The sequence below is a fragment of the Scomber scombrus genome, chromosome 1 (assembly GCF_963691925.1).
Source record: "Scomber scombrus chromosome 1, fScoSco1.1, whole genome shotgun sequence".
Classification (NCBI taxonomy): Eukaryota; Metazoa; Chordata; class Actinopteri; order Scombriformes; family Scombridae; genus Scomber; species Scomber scombrus.
Genome location: NC_084970.1, coordinates 22,540,828 through 22,559,677, shown reverse-complemented (window position 1 = coordinate 22,559,677; position 18,850 = coordinate 22,540,828). Strand labels below are relative to the sequence as shown.

Genomic DNA, 18,850 nt, shown 5'->3' with positions numbered 1-18,850 from the left:
GTATGTTAAGTTGCCAAAATAAATAACAATCTCGTTAAATACAATATATATATAAATCCTGAAGTGCTACTTCAGATGGGTGACAAAGTAAAGGAAAAACCAACATAAAGTGTCTTAGTAAGGAGTTGGGCCACCATGTGCTGCCAGAACAGCTTCAGTGCTCCTTAGCATTGATCCAACAGTCGTTGAACTCTACTGGAGGGATGAACACCATTCTTCCAAAAGATATTCCCTCATTTGGTGTTTTGATGATGGTGGTGGAGAGTGCTGTCTAACACATCGGTCCAAAACCTCCCATAGCTGTTCAATTAGGTTGAGATGTGGTGACTGTGAAGGTCATAGCAAATGATTCACATCATGTTCATGCTCATCAAACCATTCAGTGACCCCTCATACTGTATGGATGAGTGCATTGGCATCCTGGAAGAGACCACTAGCATCAGGATAGAAACGTTACATTATAAGATAAAGGTGATCACTCAGAACAACTTTGTATTGATTTGCAGTGACCTTTCCCTCAAAGTGGACAAGTGGATCCAAACCATACCAGCAAAATGTCCCCCACAGCATAACTGAGTCACCAGATCCCTTTACTGTAGGGGTCAAGCATTCAGACCCGTACCGGTTTTTCCTTTAATTTGTCACCCGTCTGTTATTTCAAAAAGGCATGGTATTGCACAGATAAGTGAGATAATCTTGGTTATCAGGGTGAGGATTTAGGACTTCTCTCCTGATCCAGCAGGGGTGATTGGGGTCATGTGCCAGGGCAGATCAGGTCAGGGCAGGGCGGGACGATCAGCAGCATCAGCAGTCCAAGTATCAGGCATAGAGGACTGTGGCTCAGTGCCGGCCCCAGTGACCTTCCTATAGGAACACAGTGAAACCAATACAAATTTAGAAGCCGTGCAAAATAGGATCCCTGATGGTTATGCATCTTTGTATATCAAAACAAAAATAACTGTACAACAAATTTCGTTGCGCTTTCTGGAGTGGTTCAGTTGAAATATTTCAGATTTAGAGCTGTTATGATTATGGAATAACAAAACAAATGTTCAATGTTCAAAACTCATCTCAACTGAGCCTGTTTTTATTTATATAATTTAGCATGTTGAATCCCAAAGATGCCCATCAGCATACATATAACCTCTTACACACTCTATGACTCCACAAACTCAGTCTCTCCAATAGATGCATGTAATTTTTAAATAGGTGAATTAAAGCATATTTAAAAGTGTCCGAATTCCACGCTACATACTCCTCTAACATGGATTTAGAGCTCAAATAAGGATTATTTTTATTATTAATTAATCCATTAACTGTTCGGTCTATAAAATGTCAGAAAATGATGAAAAATCATTGTTTTCTAAAGCCCAAGATGATGTCCTTAAATGTCTCGTTTGTGTCCTGACTATCAGTCCACAATCTAAAGATATTCAGCTTTCTTAAGACTAAAGAATCCAGAAAATATTCACACTCGAGAAGCTGGAATCAGAGAATTTAGATTTTTTTTTCTTATAACAAAGACTCCGAATTATTATTTGATTAATTTTATAGTTGATAACTAATCTATCAATCAATTATTCACTGTATGCTTTGTCTATAAGGGCCACTGTATGAAACTCCAAATGCAAATGAAATGCATCAGTTTTCATCAGGATTGTCTCACTTTTCTATGCTGTGTCATTTCATGCTGTATCATTTCCTTTTAGTGCAAATATATAATAGTTTATTTCTCGTATACTAAGTGCCAAGACAGCATATTATGAATATTAATTAGTAAAATACTGTATTAGTATTAGTATAAAATTGGGACACAACTTTGGTTACAGCTTTTACAGAGGTAACTTAATATTTACCAGGTACACTAGATCATAAGAATAATTCACAGTATATGAATTTTGTGTAATATGAAGTACGCTTCTGACAATGATCAGTGGACAATAAAGATTTATGGTTTCACTCAGTGTTTTACCTCTGAAATCTACAGGCCGGTCCTCCCAGGGCGTCAGCACCATAGCCAGAGCCGTCTTCTGGACATCTGACAGAGCTGACAGCTGCTCATCAGTTACTGCAGCGGCCTGCTCATAGGAGAACATGCTGATCTGTTGCTGCCGGAAAACCACCTTGAAGTGTCACAACAAACAGAAACAGAGGATCAGTGAGATGGGAAAAGAGAAGACAAGATTCATTTTTGTCAAAATGCAGCAACATGATCGCAGGTGAAAATATTTTGAACTCCAGAAGAAAAACTCTAAAAAAATAACAGCTTATTCTCAATATTCTGTGAATATTGTTTTCATGTTGTCCTTCAATGTCAACTTACAGCAAATCTTTTAGGTGGTATCATTGAAATAGCCATAGGCGTGATTCCTTCAATTTGCTCTTTCACCAAGGCAGACATGGCCATATCTGAAAGGCCAGCTGTAAAGGGTGCAAAATGTTTTAGAGTGAAGTCACACAGAGGCCCACTGAGTCAATCCATAATAGAGTGACACAATACTTGTGGAGGGTATCAAGAAAAAAGCAATAAAAACAAGATAGCTTTAATTTAAGTTTGATCTGATTTTCTATGTCTACCATGTAAGAAACTGTATCATAATAACAACAGAACAAATATATAATTTTCTTCATTGGTGATTTAGTTATAAAAAGCATACAGATGCAGTTAATGCACCATACCTGCCAGAACCCCAATCTCGATGAAGACATCAGTTCTCCATGAACTCATGAGTCCAAAAGCAAGGCTGTGGGTCAGCAGCCCTACAAGTGACAGCAGCTGCTCCTCTGAGCAGGACAGCCTCAGTTGACCCAGCCAGAGCACTGCCTTACTGCGGCCACCAGGGGGAGACACAGTACATCAAAGAGGAGAGGAGGCGTAAGGAAGGGAAACTGACAATACTGTGATTGAATCAGGGCCTGTAAAAGTGTCTGTTACTGTTGTTATTTGCTCACCTAAACTCTACAGCATTGAAGGTGTTCATCTCAGTGGTTTTAGCTCCGCACACAATGTATCCCATTGCAACCAGTGTGCTGGAATCAAGCTGACTCGGACTCTGCTTGGTGGAGTTTAAAACGGTGGTAAACAGTGCAGCCAGCTAGGATGAAAACAAGAGTCATGATCCAGACCTAACCTTTGAACATACATTAAAACTTCACAGTATTGGGTGTATTAGTTTGCATTTCACATTGTTTTATGTATATCAATGGTATTTGTATAATATACATTTAGAAATGAATTTCCTTCCACTTCACGTCAGCAGTGTATTTAAGACATTACATTTTGTACTAGTGAAGGTAATGAAAACAAATAGAACTTCTTTCAGTAACTGACATATTTGGCATCATTTGCTTTCAAATACAGATATATTTATCTGGGACAAAAACAATTGTATTGTATTATACATAACCCTGTACTGTCCCACAAAGGAAAACAGCAAGAACCACCAAAGTGGTGAAGTTGAGAAAAAGGGTTTGGAGTTTTGAGGCCAACGTGCTAAATTGTAACAGACTTATAAAAGGTAAGGGATAATAACCAACAAATTCCACAATTGGATTACGCTAAGGAAAAGAACAACCCGACATGACTAGTGGAGCTCATAATCTGACAGGTTTGATCCTGCTTATATCATGGGCACATGCCAACAAACTGTCATGTGTAAAATTAAAATATCAGTCTTTCATTCCCCCCCATAACACATTTTTGATCTCATTCCTTGTTTTTATCCAAGTGGTTTGAAGCTAAATTTTGTTGTTGGCACTCATCAACCATTCACCTTTTTAATTGATTACACAAACAACACAAACTCACTGCCTCTGCCCTTGCTTGGAGTTTAATGTTGTCAAGTATTGAGTTTTTTGGCCTTGTAGGGCTAAAAGTAAATATAGTTCATATGTTTACTGCTGGTAACAAAGCGGTCACCTGTCTGTTGCTCCAGGTACTGATAGCGCCCATAGAAGCGATGCTTCTCCGCTCAATCAATCGTAGTGCAATCAGCTCCTCTGATGACAGCTCTACAGCTAGTCCACCCAGCTGAGAGATTACAGACTGGGAGAAGGAGGAGACGGGGCCGTACATCTTCAAACATACACACGTCATGCCAAAGAAGCCCAGTAAAGAAAGAGCAGACAAACAGTATTACCACCTGTACTGAGGCGAGGAAGCTGCCCTGAACAGTGCACTTTTGTGATGGTGTTGAATGGGTTTAAAGAAGATCACAAATCTCACCTGTTTGACTTTTGTGATGACCTGGCTGCGTTGGTATGATGCAAGGAAAGGGTCTTGACCTATCAGCTCCAGACAGTTGGAGAAGGCCGATGAAGACATGCTTGTCAGGCTGTTGGAGGTCCAGGCAGAGGGAGCGGTTGTGTGCAGAATCTCACAGGTAGGAACCATAGGAGTCGCTGGCCGACGACAGACAGACACATTCATTATATCTGATCAGGAGATACTGTTGACATGTATCATATGGTTATATCTAAACAATAATTTTAACTTGATTGCCAGACATTCGAGAGTACCATCAAGATTCTGTCCAAAAATTTAAGTGATGCTCACGTGACAGAGGGTTTATTTTGAGGAAGCCGAGGAAGAACTGAAGAACAAACTGTTGCTTTTCAAAAAGACGTGTCCTCTCGTTCTTGTTTAAACAGTGGATCCCCACATCCCCACGTTCCCACTGATGCTGGCTCATGAACAGCTTCTCTATCCGCCCAACAGTCATCAATTCCTGTGAGAAGACACACACACACACACACACACACACATACACACATACACACATACACACATACACACATACACACATACACGTTGACAGAGACACATGCTGATGGTTTACAGGAAAAACAGGAACGTAACCACCTGATCCTGACACCTTCTGGAGATGTGATACCTGAGGGATTTATTTACAGCCTTTGTTGGCCTAACCTACCGTTGTATCAAGTAACAATCCCAACACTTCACCATGGATTCCTGGACATGGAATAAATCTGTACAGGCACTGTGTCTGAATTCCTTGGAAATCTTGCAAATCTCAAAAGAGACTGCCACTTCAGAGTGAGGCTGCACAGCCACAATCTCCACTGCAACAATAACTGACAACCCCTCAGGCACAATCCATCACCAGAACTGACAGACAATTTTGATAAGTGACTAATCATTCAATTTGCAAAAATTACAAATAATATCATACTTCCAGGTTTGCAAATGTGAGAATTTGCTACTTTTCTTGATTGTAAATTGAATATTTGGGGTTTTGGACTGTTGGTTGGACAAAACCCAACATTTGATGAAATCACCTCAGGCTCTGTTGTGATGGAACTTTTCTTTTCACCATTTTCCATTATTTTATAGACAACACAATTAATAGATTAATCAAGAAAATGTCTCTATTGTGCAGGTTAATGATAATGAAAGTAATCTTTACATTTCAAGTTTTTTTCTTTATCTGTTTCTCAGAGGCAATTAAGATGTAATACTAAGTAAATGAATATATAGCAGTAAACTCACCAGAGAAATCTTCTGCAGACTTTCCATGGGCAAGAAGAAGAGAAATCTGTCCATCTGACTGAGTGTAGTCTGGTTCCAGCTCTGGACTGGGCTGTGAGGAAACAGAACACTTTCAGAACTATCATCTTTCCAACATATGCACTGTGGTGTGTACAGCTAATATTTCTGTTTACAAAGAGCTTTGTCATTTGTAACCTCTACCCAATCAACTGAAAACTTACACAACAGGTTAAGGAAGCCCCTAAAACACACTTCCTTCACAAACCCAACTGGATAAACTCCATAATGCACACACAATTACAAGGCTGATTTCTTGCATTTTCTTCCCAAAAGTTTGTGTTTGAGGTGATCACATTACCCGAAGGCGGCGGGTTCTTGCAGGATACGAGCCACAATGTCCATCTTGCTACTGCTGTAACAAAGCCCCCAGAGGAAATCCAGATTGTCAGTGAAGGAGCTGCGGTCCACCTGAACAAATATCTCGTCCACCACAAACGTGGCCATAATGCCCAGTGAACGGAACTCCTCTTCAGTGAACACACCCGTATACATGCCCTGCAGAAAAAAAGAGTGCAACAAACACTGCTGACCACACAAGAAATACAAAAAAACCCCCAAAATATTAAAGTCTGCACTACTGAACACTTCTACTGACCATCCTCTGCACCATTTTGTCCACCAGGAGCTCCTGTTTTGTTCTTGACAGCACAATAAATTGATGAGGGTCCTTAATAATTATCTTCCTTAGAGTGTCCATCAAATCTGAAGAGAACTTTTTAATGGTGCTCACCCTGAAATTACACACACGAAATGATAGTGAGCATACCTTTAAATATCTACTAATAAACTAATTATAAACTAATATGTTTTAGCTTTTATGCATAGTGCATAATTAATTAATCAATGTCTTAGCCAATATTTGATGTCTTATCTCCATAAGAAAAGAGCAGCCCACAAAACGTAATTATTCTTTAGGCAAAGTTTTCTACTGTCTATATTGAGATCAAAATTTCTGTTTTCTCATGTTAACATATTTATTGTGCGTTGATTAATAACAACTTCACACTTACGGCATGGACAGGGCAATCTCAGCTCCAAGACCTTCAAGCAACTGAGAGAAGAACTCAAACTGATACAGCTCGTCGATGACACACTTTTTCTGTCCCGAGCAGAACAAATACACATGAAGATGCATTTTGAATCACATGAACAGGAACAACACATTTACCCTTGTTGCTCTACGGCAGAATCAGATCAATCAAACAAGCAGGTGGTTTACCAGCGAGGTGTGCAGAGGACTGGGCTGCTGCCTGAGGAAAGCCAGGATTCTTCTTACTGACGAGGGTGAAGAATCAGCTCTGAAGCGCTCCTGTAAGGCCTCACAGGTCACACCCTGACCCACTGTTCCAAGACTCCTGATTACATAAAGAGAGCATGGTCATAAGATACATAGCTTTTACATAGCGGCAGAATACTAAAACACTAAAGAAAGAAATGTTGGATACAGACTAGGATTGTACAATTTGGACTTACAGGAAATCTTCCTTGATAAGGTTTGGATTAGTAGCAAGCATCTCATTGAATATTGCTTTAGCCTGTGGAAGAAAATGAAAAAATATTTTACATAGTTGTTATATAGTTAACAGTTGTCTGCAGGCTCCAGACCGCTTCCATTGCGTGATCAGGGACATCAGCAATCTGATAAGAAGACACTTTTTGTCTGGGCTGTTTGTATTCGCAGGCATGTCCATTCACAGTATCAATGATGATGACGTCTTTGCTTTTACTTCTCGTCTTAATAATTTAGTAACTAATCAAGATACTGTCATACACACCTACTCATGACAGATAGAGGAAGCACATTTAATTAGAGGAAGCATAAAGAGATAATGGCACAGCGTAAAAGTCACCAGCTCTGTATTCAAATGGGCTCGAGTTTGAACTGATTAAAACCTTGATGGCCTACTTTATAACTGAGTGAAATGTTTGTGAAAAAAATCATTTTATTTGTATTTCAGGTAATCTATATATTCATCATTTTGTTCTTTTCTTTCTTTGATAAATAAACTTTAATTGTTTTAATATATTATATACAGGATAGTGGTAGGATATAATTTATTTCTGCTCTAATTTTACAATCATGTGCATTTTTCAGATTTTTCCCCAACTATTTCTCTTCTTCTTGGATCAATAAATACTCTTTAGCTTCCTGACCTCTGCCGTTATTTGCTCAAACAAAGCGCCTTGACAAATTAAACACTCTCTATTGCTGACCTGTTTACCACTCTGCATATATAGCCTGTGATGGGCGTTCATGGCATCGCATTATAAAAAAAATGTAATGAGCACTCAAAGATGACCTCACCGCTGTTTTTATGTGAGCTGGTAAAAGAGGGGCTGTGTGATACCTGCTGTGTGTTCCAGGGTTTTGTGGATGCAGTGGTCACGTTGGTCACAAGCTGACGAGTCCTGGGCAGGATACTGAGCAGAGGTGTGAAATAGAGCAGAGGTTCTACATCATCCAACCAGCCGACCACTTCTGGAAAGCCCTGGTAGGAGCAAAATTAAAGTATCAGGGGGAGCATCCTTGGAGTCTTTGGTTTAACGAATTTGACATATTACACCCCTCCATTTGAGTGCAGCTCTCAACATTGTTGCATGTCATTCCCCCTCTTTCTCCCACAGTTTGTCTCCACTGTACCCTTTTTTATAAGGTAAAAAATTCACCCCCAATATTTAAGACATCACAAGGAACATTATCACAGATGCTGTCTACAGATTAAACACTTAAATAACTCTAAGTGAACTTTAATAGAAAGCTTAACAATAAATACTAAATATATTTGAAATTACAACAGTAACAATGCTGTATTTTATTCTAAATTTATTATGACTCTGTATGCATGCGTGTCCCCCCTCTTACAGTGAATGTGTTTGTTGTACCCATAGTTTGGTTGAGATAGCGTTTGCTTGTGGTGGGCTGAAGCCTGGTGTGTGCTGGGCCATGGCAGGCAGGGATGACAGCAGCTTGTCAGAGGTCAGCATCAACAAGGCCTCTGTCTTTACTCCCACTATGAGGTAGCCGAGCTCCTTCAGCCGGCCGGGAGTGCTCAGCTGGGCAAGGGGAGGAAGGTGTGGAGGTCAGGGCACACAAAAACACCGGGCAGAAAACTCTATACCAAATGTATTTATGAAAACACTTACTGTGCTAGTTGACGACAGCTTGTCTACAATTATGGAGGCCTGAAAACCATGCAGAATGACAGTATATAAATGAAAATAATGTAAGTAACCTTTCAAATGGTAATTTAACTGGTATTTGACTGGTATGCCATATATGATGTATCTACTTGCTCCAACATATAGTGGGTAAAATATTAAAATCCAAGATTTTTATTTAACGTCTTCACCATTACGTCAAATGACAAATTCTAGATGATAATTTAGGTTTTGGTTTAAGTCTGCTTATCCACACAACATTTTTGTCATGATGAAGTAGCCAAAAAGGTCTGTGGGCTTAAAGAGGTTAATCCTTAGTTTCCTTAAGACATATGAAAGTAAGACAACAGCTGTGAAGCAGAGGAAAAAGTGAGAGGATCAGGGGTCAGTGTGCTGAAGAGTGGCTGCCTGTCAGCTGTTCCTCAGGCCAACAAGCCCCACCAGCTGCCACGAAACCCAACCATGTACAACAAATAAGGGCTTGTGTAGTGAAAGGGATTGACTGCACCCATGTATACTGATACTTGAAATCTATTTCATATGTAAGAATGAATTCACTAGTAAGAAAGGTTGAGCACAATTCTCTACCTGTACAGGACTGAAAGGCACAGAGTCAAGAGCAGGAAGAGCGGCGGGTAGCTGTGATGACGTGAGATGCTGCAGGAAAGTCACACCCAGCAAGGGCAGGAGATGGGCGAGCTCTGCCAGTCGGTCAGGGTTGAGCAAGGATGGGACATTTAACTCTGCGCTGCTCAGTAACACGCTGGAAGTCTGGATATATAGATCCGAACAAGCAAAAAAGACAGCATACATAATAATAAGTTGCTAAATGAAAACATAAAAAACAATGAAAAAACACATGTTGACTTTGCTGTTCCTACCATGTGGCTGGGCAGGCTGCGTCCCTCACGTGTGCAGTTCATGACGAATCCCTGTATGACACTGAAATTTGTGGTATCTTTGTATACCAGGAGGTCGTTTGGGTCTGCCAGGCACGAGAGATGACCCAGCCTAAAATTATAAACACTGACTCAACAACATACACCTGGGAGCAGATGAGAGATTTGCTGACAAAATGCTAAATATAGGCCTATATTTCAGAAATTCTCACTAAATTGACCACTTAACATGAATATGCCACAACCTAATAATGGGCCCATCAATATAAACTAATGCTATGCAGCCAAATGTTTCAAATTCTAGTGGAGGCCTAACTATGCAAAAATACCAAATCTTGAATGTGGGGTAAAGATGCCAAACTGTCCTCCATCATGGACAACACCTCTCACCCTCTGCATCTGACTGTGAAGGACTTAAGTAGCTCCTTCAGCAAGAGACTAATACAGCCCAAGTGTAAGAAGGAGCGCTTCCGCAGGTCCTTCATTCCAACTGCAGTCAGACTGTACAATACTGCACTATAGTTGCACTTTTGGGTTCTTTTTTTAGTTTTTAATTTTTACTGTTGTATATTTATGTTATAATTGCACTTTAAGGTCCTTTTACTTAGTTTATCATTTTATTGTTGTGTATGTATATATATATATATATATATATATATATATATATATATATATATATATATATATATATATATATATATATATATATATATTATGATACCATATTATGATATAAGACACTGTAAAATAAGATGATTTATCAACCTTAAAGCTACTACATGGGGGCATTGTTTTAATGGTGAGTAACCGTACTGTCTAATCTATTTCATACTTCATTATCTGGGTCATAATATCTATCTTTCTGTAATGGGTCACTGAATGAAAGTCAGACATTAATGTAGGGCTGCCGTCCCTATTTAACCTTTTTACCACCAATTTCTTGGAGACAGCCTATGTGCATTGCATCTGGATACTTTCTATAACAGGACATATTTTTTATTAAATAAAGATTATTGTCTGATCTCCTAAAACATACATTTCATGTTCAATAGCAGTACATGTAAGTTTTACATAGTGCTAGTGTCCTGCAGGTGGAACAGTGGGTGGGGTAAGTCACTCTATTTCATTAAGGAAGTGACATACGAACACCAACTTCTAACCATCTGAAAAAAGTTGCGACATGTACATGTTATGTCGACAAAACCATTCACATGGACAAAAGTGTTTCCTGACCTGGTCAAATCTTGAGCTGGCAAGTTTCTGTAGGTGCTGATGATGCTCTGTGCTATGAATTCCTGCTTAAAGGGACTAAGGGTGTTTCTTTGCAACACATCCAGTCCATCCAATAACTGAGGATAAATATGATGACAAAAAATACAGTTATATAATATAATTGTGGCAAACATTAGTTCAAAGTCAAATAGTTCATCAGTCTTATTCCTAAAATCTTCTTTACATTCATGTTTGAGCCCCGAAAGGTCAGTTCATGTGTTTCTATCTCGATTTATTAAACATTAACAACAAGCACAAGCATATGACACACATTAGTGGTGACAGAGAAAGATCTATTGACCCGTATGTGACAGGTAGCTCTGCTGGGCCGTGGGGCCAATCGAACTGACAGAATCCTGGCTTCTCTGGTTTCGCAGCCAGGTGTCAGAGCTCAGAGGGCTGTTACCTGAGCAGGTGAGAGGTGTTGGAAGTTGTGGAAGGGCAGGTAAGCGATCAAGTTTCCAGTGTCCCTGATCAGTGACTGATGACCTCTGGTGATGTTAGAGGGGGGAACAATGTTGCTGTACCACATGCCAAATGCTCGACGCTGATCCAGAGACATGTGCCTCAAGTATCTGTTAATAGTCTCCCTCCTAGAAAAAATACAATTACAGAAATGTTTAAACTTGTGAGCAATACTGGCACAGTTGCTTTGTTATTTGCAAACTATTGTCTGCAGCCCGCTGTGAAAGATTTCATTAAGCAATTTGAACAAATAGGAAGGTTGAGGAAGCTCTATACATATATAAGAATTGTTAGCCGAATGAAATCTGGTTTAATTTGTTAATATCTGGTTTAAGTAATCGTTTAATTTTGGGGGAAATATTTTTATTTACTTTTATGCCTAAAGTTAGATGAAAAAATTGACAAAAATCCCATATCTCTCCATCACATATGAAGTTTAAGGCAGCTTAAGATAGTTAGTTTAGATTAGCATTAAAACTAGAACTCACAAATTAACATGCTATATTTTAGTTTTAATCCATACAGAAAACATACTTTAAAAATAACAGTATTTGGTTTTACAAGGAGCTATGTGCAGTTTTCAGACTTTGTGCTAAACTGAGCTAACAGTCTCTCTAAAATGTGGTATCAATCTTCTCATCTAACACTTGACAAGAGAGCAACTTTGTTTCCAAAATGTAGAACTACTCATTTAAGTCATATGTGTACTGTTCTGAGCTTCGGTCATCAAAAGCTGCATTGTTTTACAGTATCAAAATACAGAGACAAAAACAGACCCATTTATTTCTACATTTAGGTTTGTATAGCATATCAACAACATTATTTTGCACAAGATGACCAAAGACCAATACAAGATTTTACATTGAGACTGACTCAGATTATGGTTGCTATACTGTTCTATATTTAATGATTGATTCCTGTTGAAATCATCAAATACACACACATTATAATGCCCTCTCTAGAATGAATCCTGGTCACAAACTAGTTTCCTTTACTTTCTATGTTTAATGAATGTTCCTGGCGCATCGGGCGCAATGACACATCACTTCTAACTGAAGCCTGACACCAGGGTTGTGATCAGAGGGAAGCATTATACTTTATGTAGGGAAGTGACATTGCATAAATGTTCACCTTTGAAATAAATCATGCTGTTCACTTGATACTCTTGGCAGAAGTGGCACAAAGATATTCAGTTACCATTTTGTTGTAATAATACTAATATTCTTTGAATTCAATTGTGAAGGTGCATTTAAATGTATGCTTTTAGTAGAATGATGCATCATTGTTTAAAAATGCAGATCCACCTTGTCAAGATATGTGTATGGTGTTCAAATGATCCAAATAGTCCAATTTAAAGAGACTGTTCAACATTTTAGGAAATGTGCTTATTATTTTATAGTTTGTTAGATAAGAAGATTACAGAGTTTCCAAAGTCCGAAAGATAACAACAATGTTATGCGCATAAGTTATTATGATGTATCACAATATTATCTTGTTTGCAGATGATTAAAAATATATAATCTGTCAGGACTTCGGGGGCTCTGTGAAAGCTTGATACCACTTTCATCTCTCATATCTGTTTGTTAAATACAAGGCTACAGTCAGCAGCCGGTTAGTTTAGCTTAGCATAGAAACTGAAACAGCAAGCCTGGCCAAAAGAAAGCTCACAAAAAGCACCTACCAACAGCTCACAAAATGTTGCTGTGTGCCTGTTTTTGTTATGAGATATTCTAGTGATATGTCTCACGTATAGAAATATGTGACATAACATTCAGTAGTAATGACCCCACAGCTGCTGATTAGTTGACACATAATATCACCATCACTTACACATTGGCGTTGTTTTGCAGTGGAGGCAAAGCATGGATGTCAGCTGGGCTGGCTGCAGCCAGCAGGGGAGCCAGCTCAGGGAAGAGACTGCCATCCTTCACCAGGTGGATCTGGAACAGCACTGATACCATGGTGGACAGGTACTTATCTGGCAACTTGCAAACACAAGCAAATACCAGTTGTGTTTCAGCAAGAATACTGGGTAATTAACTAAATGAAACGAAAAAGTTGGCATCACAGTGAAATATAGAACTGAAAATTCCAGGAAGAAACAGGAAAGGTGTGTTTTTCACATGTATGTGTAATGACCTGCTTATTCACCTGCAGCGTATCCTTGTTTCTGCTATAATACTGAAGGATCAGTCTGACAGTGGTGATGTGAGCTGCACTGAGCACTGACCTCAGGCTGCTCAGTGGTATACTGAAGTACTCCTGGAAACACAAATAATACAAACATGAATAATGAAATTAATCCAAAACAACCATGAAAAACACACATAAATGATGCATGATCGAAGGAAAAACTTTGCATCAGCATTTAAACCTTAATGATGAAGAATTCATCACTGGTCAAATCTCTGGCCGTCTGCATCAAGCTGGTTAGTACTCTCTACAAAGGAGAAATACACACACAATCAATGGAGGGATTAATGGCACCACCATAATCTGGGTGTCTGTTTTGACACAATACTGTAATTGTCAAATCAAGTGTGATCCAGTGGGGATTACATGCAGAGGAAGAGATTCATTATGTCGATATCAATGACAGGAGTGTAACTGTACACCACCTGTAGGCTGGCTGTATACTGAAGGTCAACTGCTATTCAGTGACACTAATGGTAACTGATATGGATGTATAATTAGATAAAGCAAGTAAATGGTTCAACACAAACGGATTAAGCCGATCTGAATAAAAGATGAGGGAAATTCTCTATCCAAACTACTCTGATTAATCTCCAGAAAACTTTTCTTAAAAGAAGTGTCTACACAGACTTAATTAGTTCTCATTCAACAACACTTCCTGTTTTCTCTCACAGTAAGAAGTAGTAAGTAGTAAAAAAAAAAAAGAATCTAGCAAGCGGTGAGTACATAGTATCCAAGTAATCCAATCCAAAATATGTGAATGGATAATAAGAGCACCACAAGTAGGAAATAGAAGTAACTATTGCAAAAAGAGCATTCAGAGCAGGCTGAAGCCTGGGATACAGGACTCTTGCTACAATCAAACTGCCTACCCCAAAACACTGCAGCAACACCCTCTTTTTGTCAGGGTCGTCGTCCCGCTCGAGATAGCGAACCACAGATGACAGCACACTAAGTCTTATGTTCTCAGTGACATGCAGTGAGGTGTTCTGGATTTCCTCCAAGGCCAGCAGGACCACCACAGTAGTGCTGACTGCCTGCTCCATTGTAGTAGCCACAGATGGAGTCACCAGATCCCCCACCCTGAACCTTAGACTCTCCACCCAGCAGCGCACCATCATCTGCAGAACCATATTCTGACTTGCCCCAGGCTGGCAGGCTGAGGTGAAGTCAGCAGAGCAGGTCCAGTTGAACTGCTTCACCAGTTTTTTGGCCAGGCAAACATTATGCTCTGTAGTGGTGTTTTTGGTGCTGGTGTAGTTGGTGAAGGTGGTACACATAGAGCTCACCCACTTACTAGACGGCTCACGGGCAAGCAAAAAGAGAAGCCCAGGATTGGGACAGATAGATGATACAAATTTTGTCTGATCATGCTCCCAGCAGAGAGTCAGGAGCGCTGCATCTGGAAGGGATACGCTCCAGCTTGAGTACTGGCACTGCTCTGCAGGGATGAATCCCGTCACACCTCCTCCCTGTCCCCCACCTCCACCAGGAGAAACCCCTGGTTTTGAATGGTTGGCACAGTGTTGAATTAACCAGGTGTTGTCCTGATTGGCCAGCAGGTTCTGGAGGACTGTTTCGTTGGAGCAGACTTTGGAGGTGAAGTTAAGTGGGTCGATCTCAGCACAGAGAGCTAGTTCAGTCATGTCCACGATGATGGGATGGGTCCACTCGGAGTACTTGCACACCTGAAGTATAAATTACATGGACACAAGATCAGGATACAATTTCTGTGTTATTGCGTTGTTATATGACAACATCTGTCATTCTTTTTTGTGGACACATGTGATCTGGGATCAATACCCACCTGTGGTAAAACCTCTATTTCCTCAATTTCCTTCATGTCTGCACAGACTGATTTTACCCATTTGTTCTGAGGGTCTTGTATCAGCTTTTCAAACACAGACGCCTTGCAGCAGACATTCTTCTGAAAAGCAAGCTGATCATACTGCCAACACAGGCCGACCACTGAATCGTCTACCTGACGGTCTGCCCATGTGTGGTAGTCACACCAGTCTGCAATGCTGAAGGGCTTGGGTGCCTCGGTGGGTGGAAAAGTCACGGTGGTGTTGCAGTGACTCCCAAGCCAGGAATTTTCCCTCATGCGGAGCAGGCTATTTAGAAACGTTTGATTGGAGCAAACCTCTCTTGTAAAACCTTTGGGATCACGCAGGATGCACTTTGACAAAATATCAGTAGTAATCTGCGTCACATCATGCCATTCAGAGTAGCGACAAGAATTTAGCATAAGTGAGTCCAGGTCAGGGATTGATGGTGGAGATGCCAGACTTGAACAGTTAGGCATGAACCGCATATTTTCAGGGTTGGACAGCAAAAGCATGAAGAATCCGTTATGCTCACAAATAAGTTTCGTCAGCCTGGGACTGTCCAGGTTCATGCAGAACTCCAGTAAAGATGGGTCCACTAAGACTGAGGGCTGGTCAATCCACTCCTCATAGACACAGAACTGAGTCACCATGTATGTGGAGTCTGCTGATGAGTTTGCACAGTATCCATACAGCCAGGTGTTCATCTGGTCTGAGATAAGCTTCCTCATCAACACAGCATTGTGACACACCTCCTTCACAAACATCTCACGTTCGTTATCGCTGCACAATGACACAAGGACAGGGTTCACCACCTTGTCTTCTAACCAGTTCTTGTAGCTGCAGGCCAGCTGTTTGAGGTTGGTGGCATCTCTGGCTATTCGGTGAGGTGCAGACTGAAGGAGTGGGAGAGTCTGTGAGAAAGAGTTGACGGCAGAGGAAGGCTGTGTGTCACTTATGCTGCAGTCTGATGACTTGCTGACAAGTGGAGACACCAGTGCTTGAATAACATAACAAATGTTGCTCCACACCTGCTCTATCTGTGTGGGACTGAGGGAGCTAAGTGCCTGGCATAAGGTGAGCACAGATGTGGAGGATCCCTCTCTCAAATCTGTAAGGATTTCAGCGCACAGCGTGTCATTGAGCTCGGCCAGATTGTGGCGATCGCACTTGAGCAGGATAAAGTGGCTGTTATCAGTGTCTGCCCCTTGAACGCTGCGTTGGAAAGGGCCGCTGGGAGGATTCTGGCACTCTGGCCCTGGATATGTGCACAGAGACTGTTCTGAAGGCAGGAAGGTTTCCAGAAGGATGTCAATGATTGAGTTGCCAAAGGACCAGCTCACATTGTGGTTTATTCCCCTAAAAAAAAAACAGGTATTGAATAATTATAACAGATTCAATCAGTGACAATATAATATTTACAAAAATACATGCAGATTAGTGAGAGACAATCTGGCTAATACATGTTTTACTGCTCTGAGACATTAAAGGTGCCCTGTGGAGTGTTCTTGTGAACAAACAAATGTTCTGTTAAAGCAGCTAAAAGATGGTAACTTTGAAATGTATTTACTTAATTTGGCGATTTGGGAGGCTGAAGCTTCATATTAGCGTCAAGTAAACCTTTGCCCAAAAGGAGGGCTATAGACTTTGTCCCCTTTCACTGACAGCACCAGTCAAAAGTTTTGACACTGTCTCATTCCAATGAATGGAAAGGTCTGTCCAAACATTTGACTAGTATTGTATATTCCAAGTGGTAAAGACTTACCACATTATGAGCTGCTTGAGATCTCCTGCAGAATGAACGGGAAAACAATTTAATTAGCTCAAAGAAATTGTAATGAAGTTTAGATTATATAATGTGTACAAAAACACATAAAAAAATGCTCACCTTGCTCACAGGTCTCTTTTCCTTTTAAAGATGGGATCTTGATTCCAAACTGTAAGGCTATTCTGATGTAGTCCATTGGTACTTGGAGCAATGTTGCCATGAATGTTGAAATATATTTCACAGCATCATCCACCATGTCACTCAAAGTAGTCATCAATTTCCCAGTAAGAGGGAGACTTGACAATATATTTAAAAATGCCTGCTGAAAACCATTTAATGTTGCTGCTGTAGATTTCCCCATCCTGAAGTAAGCCCTCAGGAAACTGTTTGACTCTGTATCTGAGCCATCATCCTGTGGCAAGCATGTCTGGGATCTCAGAGATGACATGAACGTGAGCAGTGGTCTACCCAACTCCAGAGACACCGTCTTTGTCAGCTCTGCTTCGAGTCCACAGTCCTGTCTCCCAGATAAAATACAAACTAAAATTTTGGGAAGGTCTTCAAAAAACTTCTGTCTCAGCAGTGGTTGGAAGACAGCATACAAGTTACCCAGAACACCAAAATACCCATCTAAGTCAGCACCCTCTACTGTGGAAGACACACTGGTAGGGCGTGTATTTCCCTTTTCACTGGATAAGGAGTGAATTTGATTAATAACTTTGTGGATTTCTTCTTTCAATTTAGTGACGCCATCAGGAGTCCCGTCAGTCACTCTTTGTATTAATTTGGGCTGTGAACACACTTGCTTGATATCACAGATGATCCCTGTGCATAAAAAAGGAAAATATTAATTTCTGTTGATCTACATTAGTCATCTCTATCAACTCTTTGCTATTGTGAAAACTTGAGTAGTTAGAACTTCTACGATTAATATCAAACCTTTGGCGCTGCTAATTTTAATTTTAACCTTAATTGAGGTTGGAAACTTTTTACATGACGAAAAAAATTCAATCTATTTGTTCACAAGTTTAGTGAAAAACATCATCATGAAAAAATAATCCAATTAAATGACGGATTTACACTGGATGCCATTGTATGTAAGAGTTTCTTGCCTTACATCTGGCGCTCCTTAGTCATGATCAGATCAATAAAGCCTTAATAGCAATCCAGAATTTGACTTTGCTTATCAGATATTGATCGCATGACACTGACATCTTGATGAAAGTTTTTTTTTTCTTTTTTTCTGGACGATGCATCCTTATTTTTCCATCAAGACAGATCCAGATTTTGAACTACTTACCAAAGAGGATGCACATGATGCAAACAGCTGATGTCGACCACATTGTAAGTGTCCTCACTTAAATGTAAGTAGGCAGCCAATCCAAATATTAAAAACAACCCAAAAAACTATCCACTTGGTTTTATCCTGTCGATGTAGAGCAGATGTTCAGCTGAGGGAGAAGAACCGGGTTAAGGAAACGAACGATCATGCTTGTTATGTTAAAACCGAGTTGGTACACAAAACACATTCAATAAGTTGATGATGAACTCATCTGTCTTCATGTCACCGTACTCACAGACGCTGCAGGCCCCTTACATGGGCGTCCACCTGCAACTGTACACCTGCTCTAAAAGCTGCCTAATTAAGGACACCGGTAAAGCAGGAAAACTAGGTGCGAAATGAGGGCGGTGAAACTCA

At 40.2% G+C, this 18,850-nt stretch overlaps 1 protein-coding gene across 1 annotated transcript; it reads right to left on the bottom strand.

The window, feature by feature from the left end:
* Nucleotides 1-754: 754 nt before the first annotated feature.
* On the bottom strand, nucleotides 755-18,467 carry strc1 (stereocilin 1). Its single transcript, XM_062429870.1, has 29 exons — nucleotides 18,452-18,467; nucleotides 17,272-17,976; nucleotides 17,149-17,173; nucleotides 15,365-16,742; nucleotides 14,430-15,245; nucleotides 13,739-13,804; nucleotides 13,516-13,626; nucleotides 13,195-13,349; nucleotides 11,306-11,492; nucleotides 10,861-10,976; nucleotides 9,610-9,739; nucleotides 9,317-9,499; nucleotides 8,714-8,752; nucleotides 8,453-8,623; nucleotides 7,918-8,058; nucleotides 7,043-7,104; nucleotides 6,789-6,924; nucleotides 6,580-6,668; nucleotides 6,165-6,300; nucleotides 5,868-6,064; nucleotides 5,510-5,600; nucleotides 4,556-4,727; nucleotides 4,226-4,401; nucleotides 3,920-4,075; nucleotides 2,953-3,095; nucleotides 2,680-2,828; nucleotides 2,324-2,421; nucleotides 1,973-2,123; nucleotides 755-864 (listed from the first exon to the last, which is right to left on the bottom strand). Exons 1-29 carry the CDS (start codon nucleotides 18,465-18,467, stop codon nucleotides 755-757), a joined length of 6,105 nt encoding a protein of 2,034 aa, XP_062285854.1.
* Nucleotides 18,468-18,850: the final 383 nt, after the last annotated feature.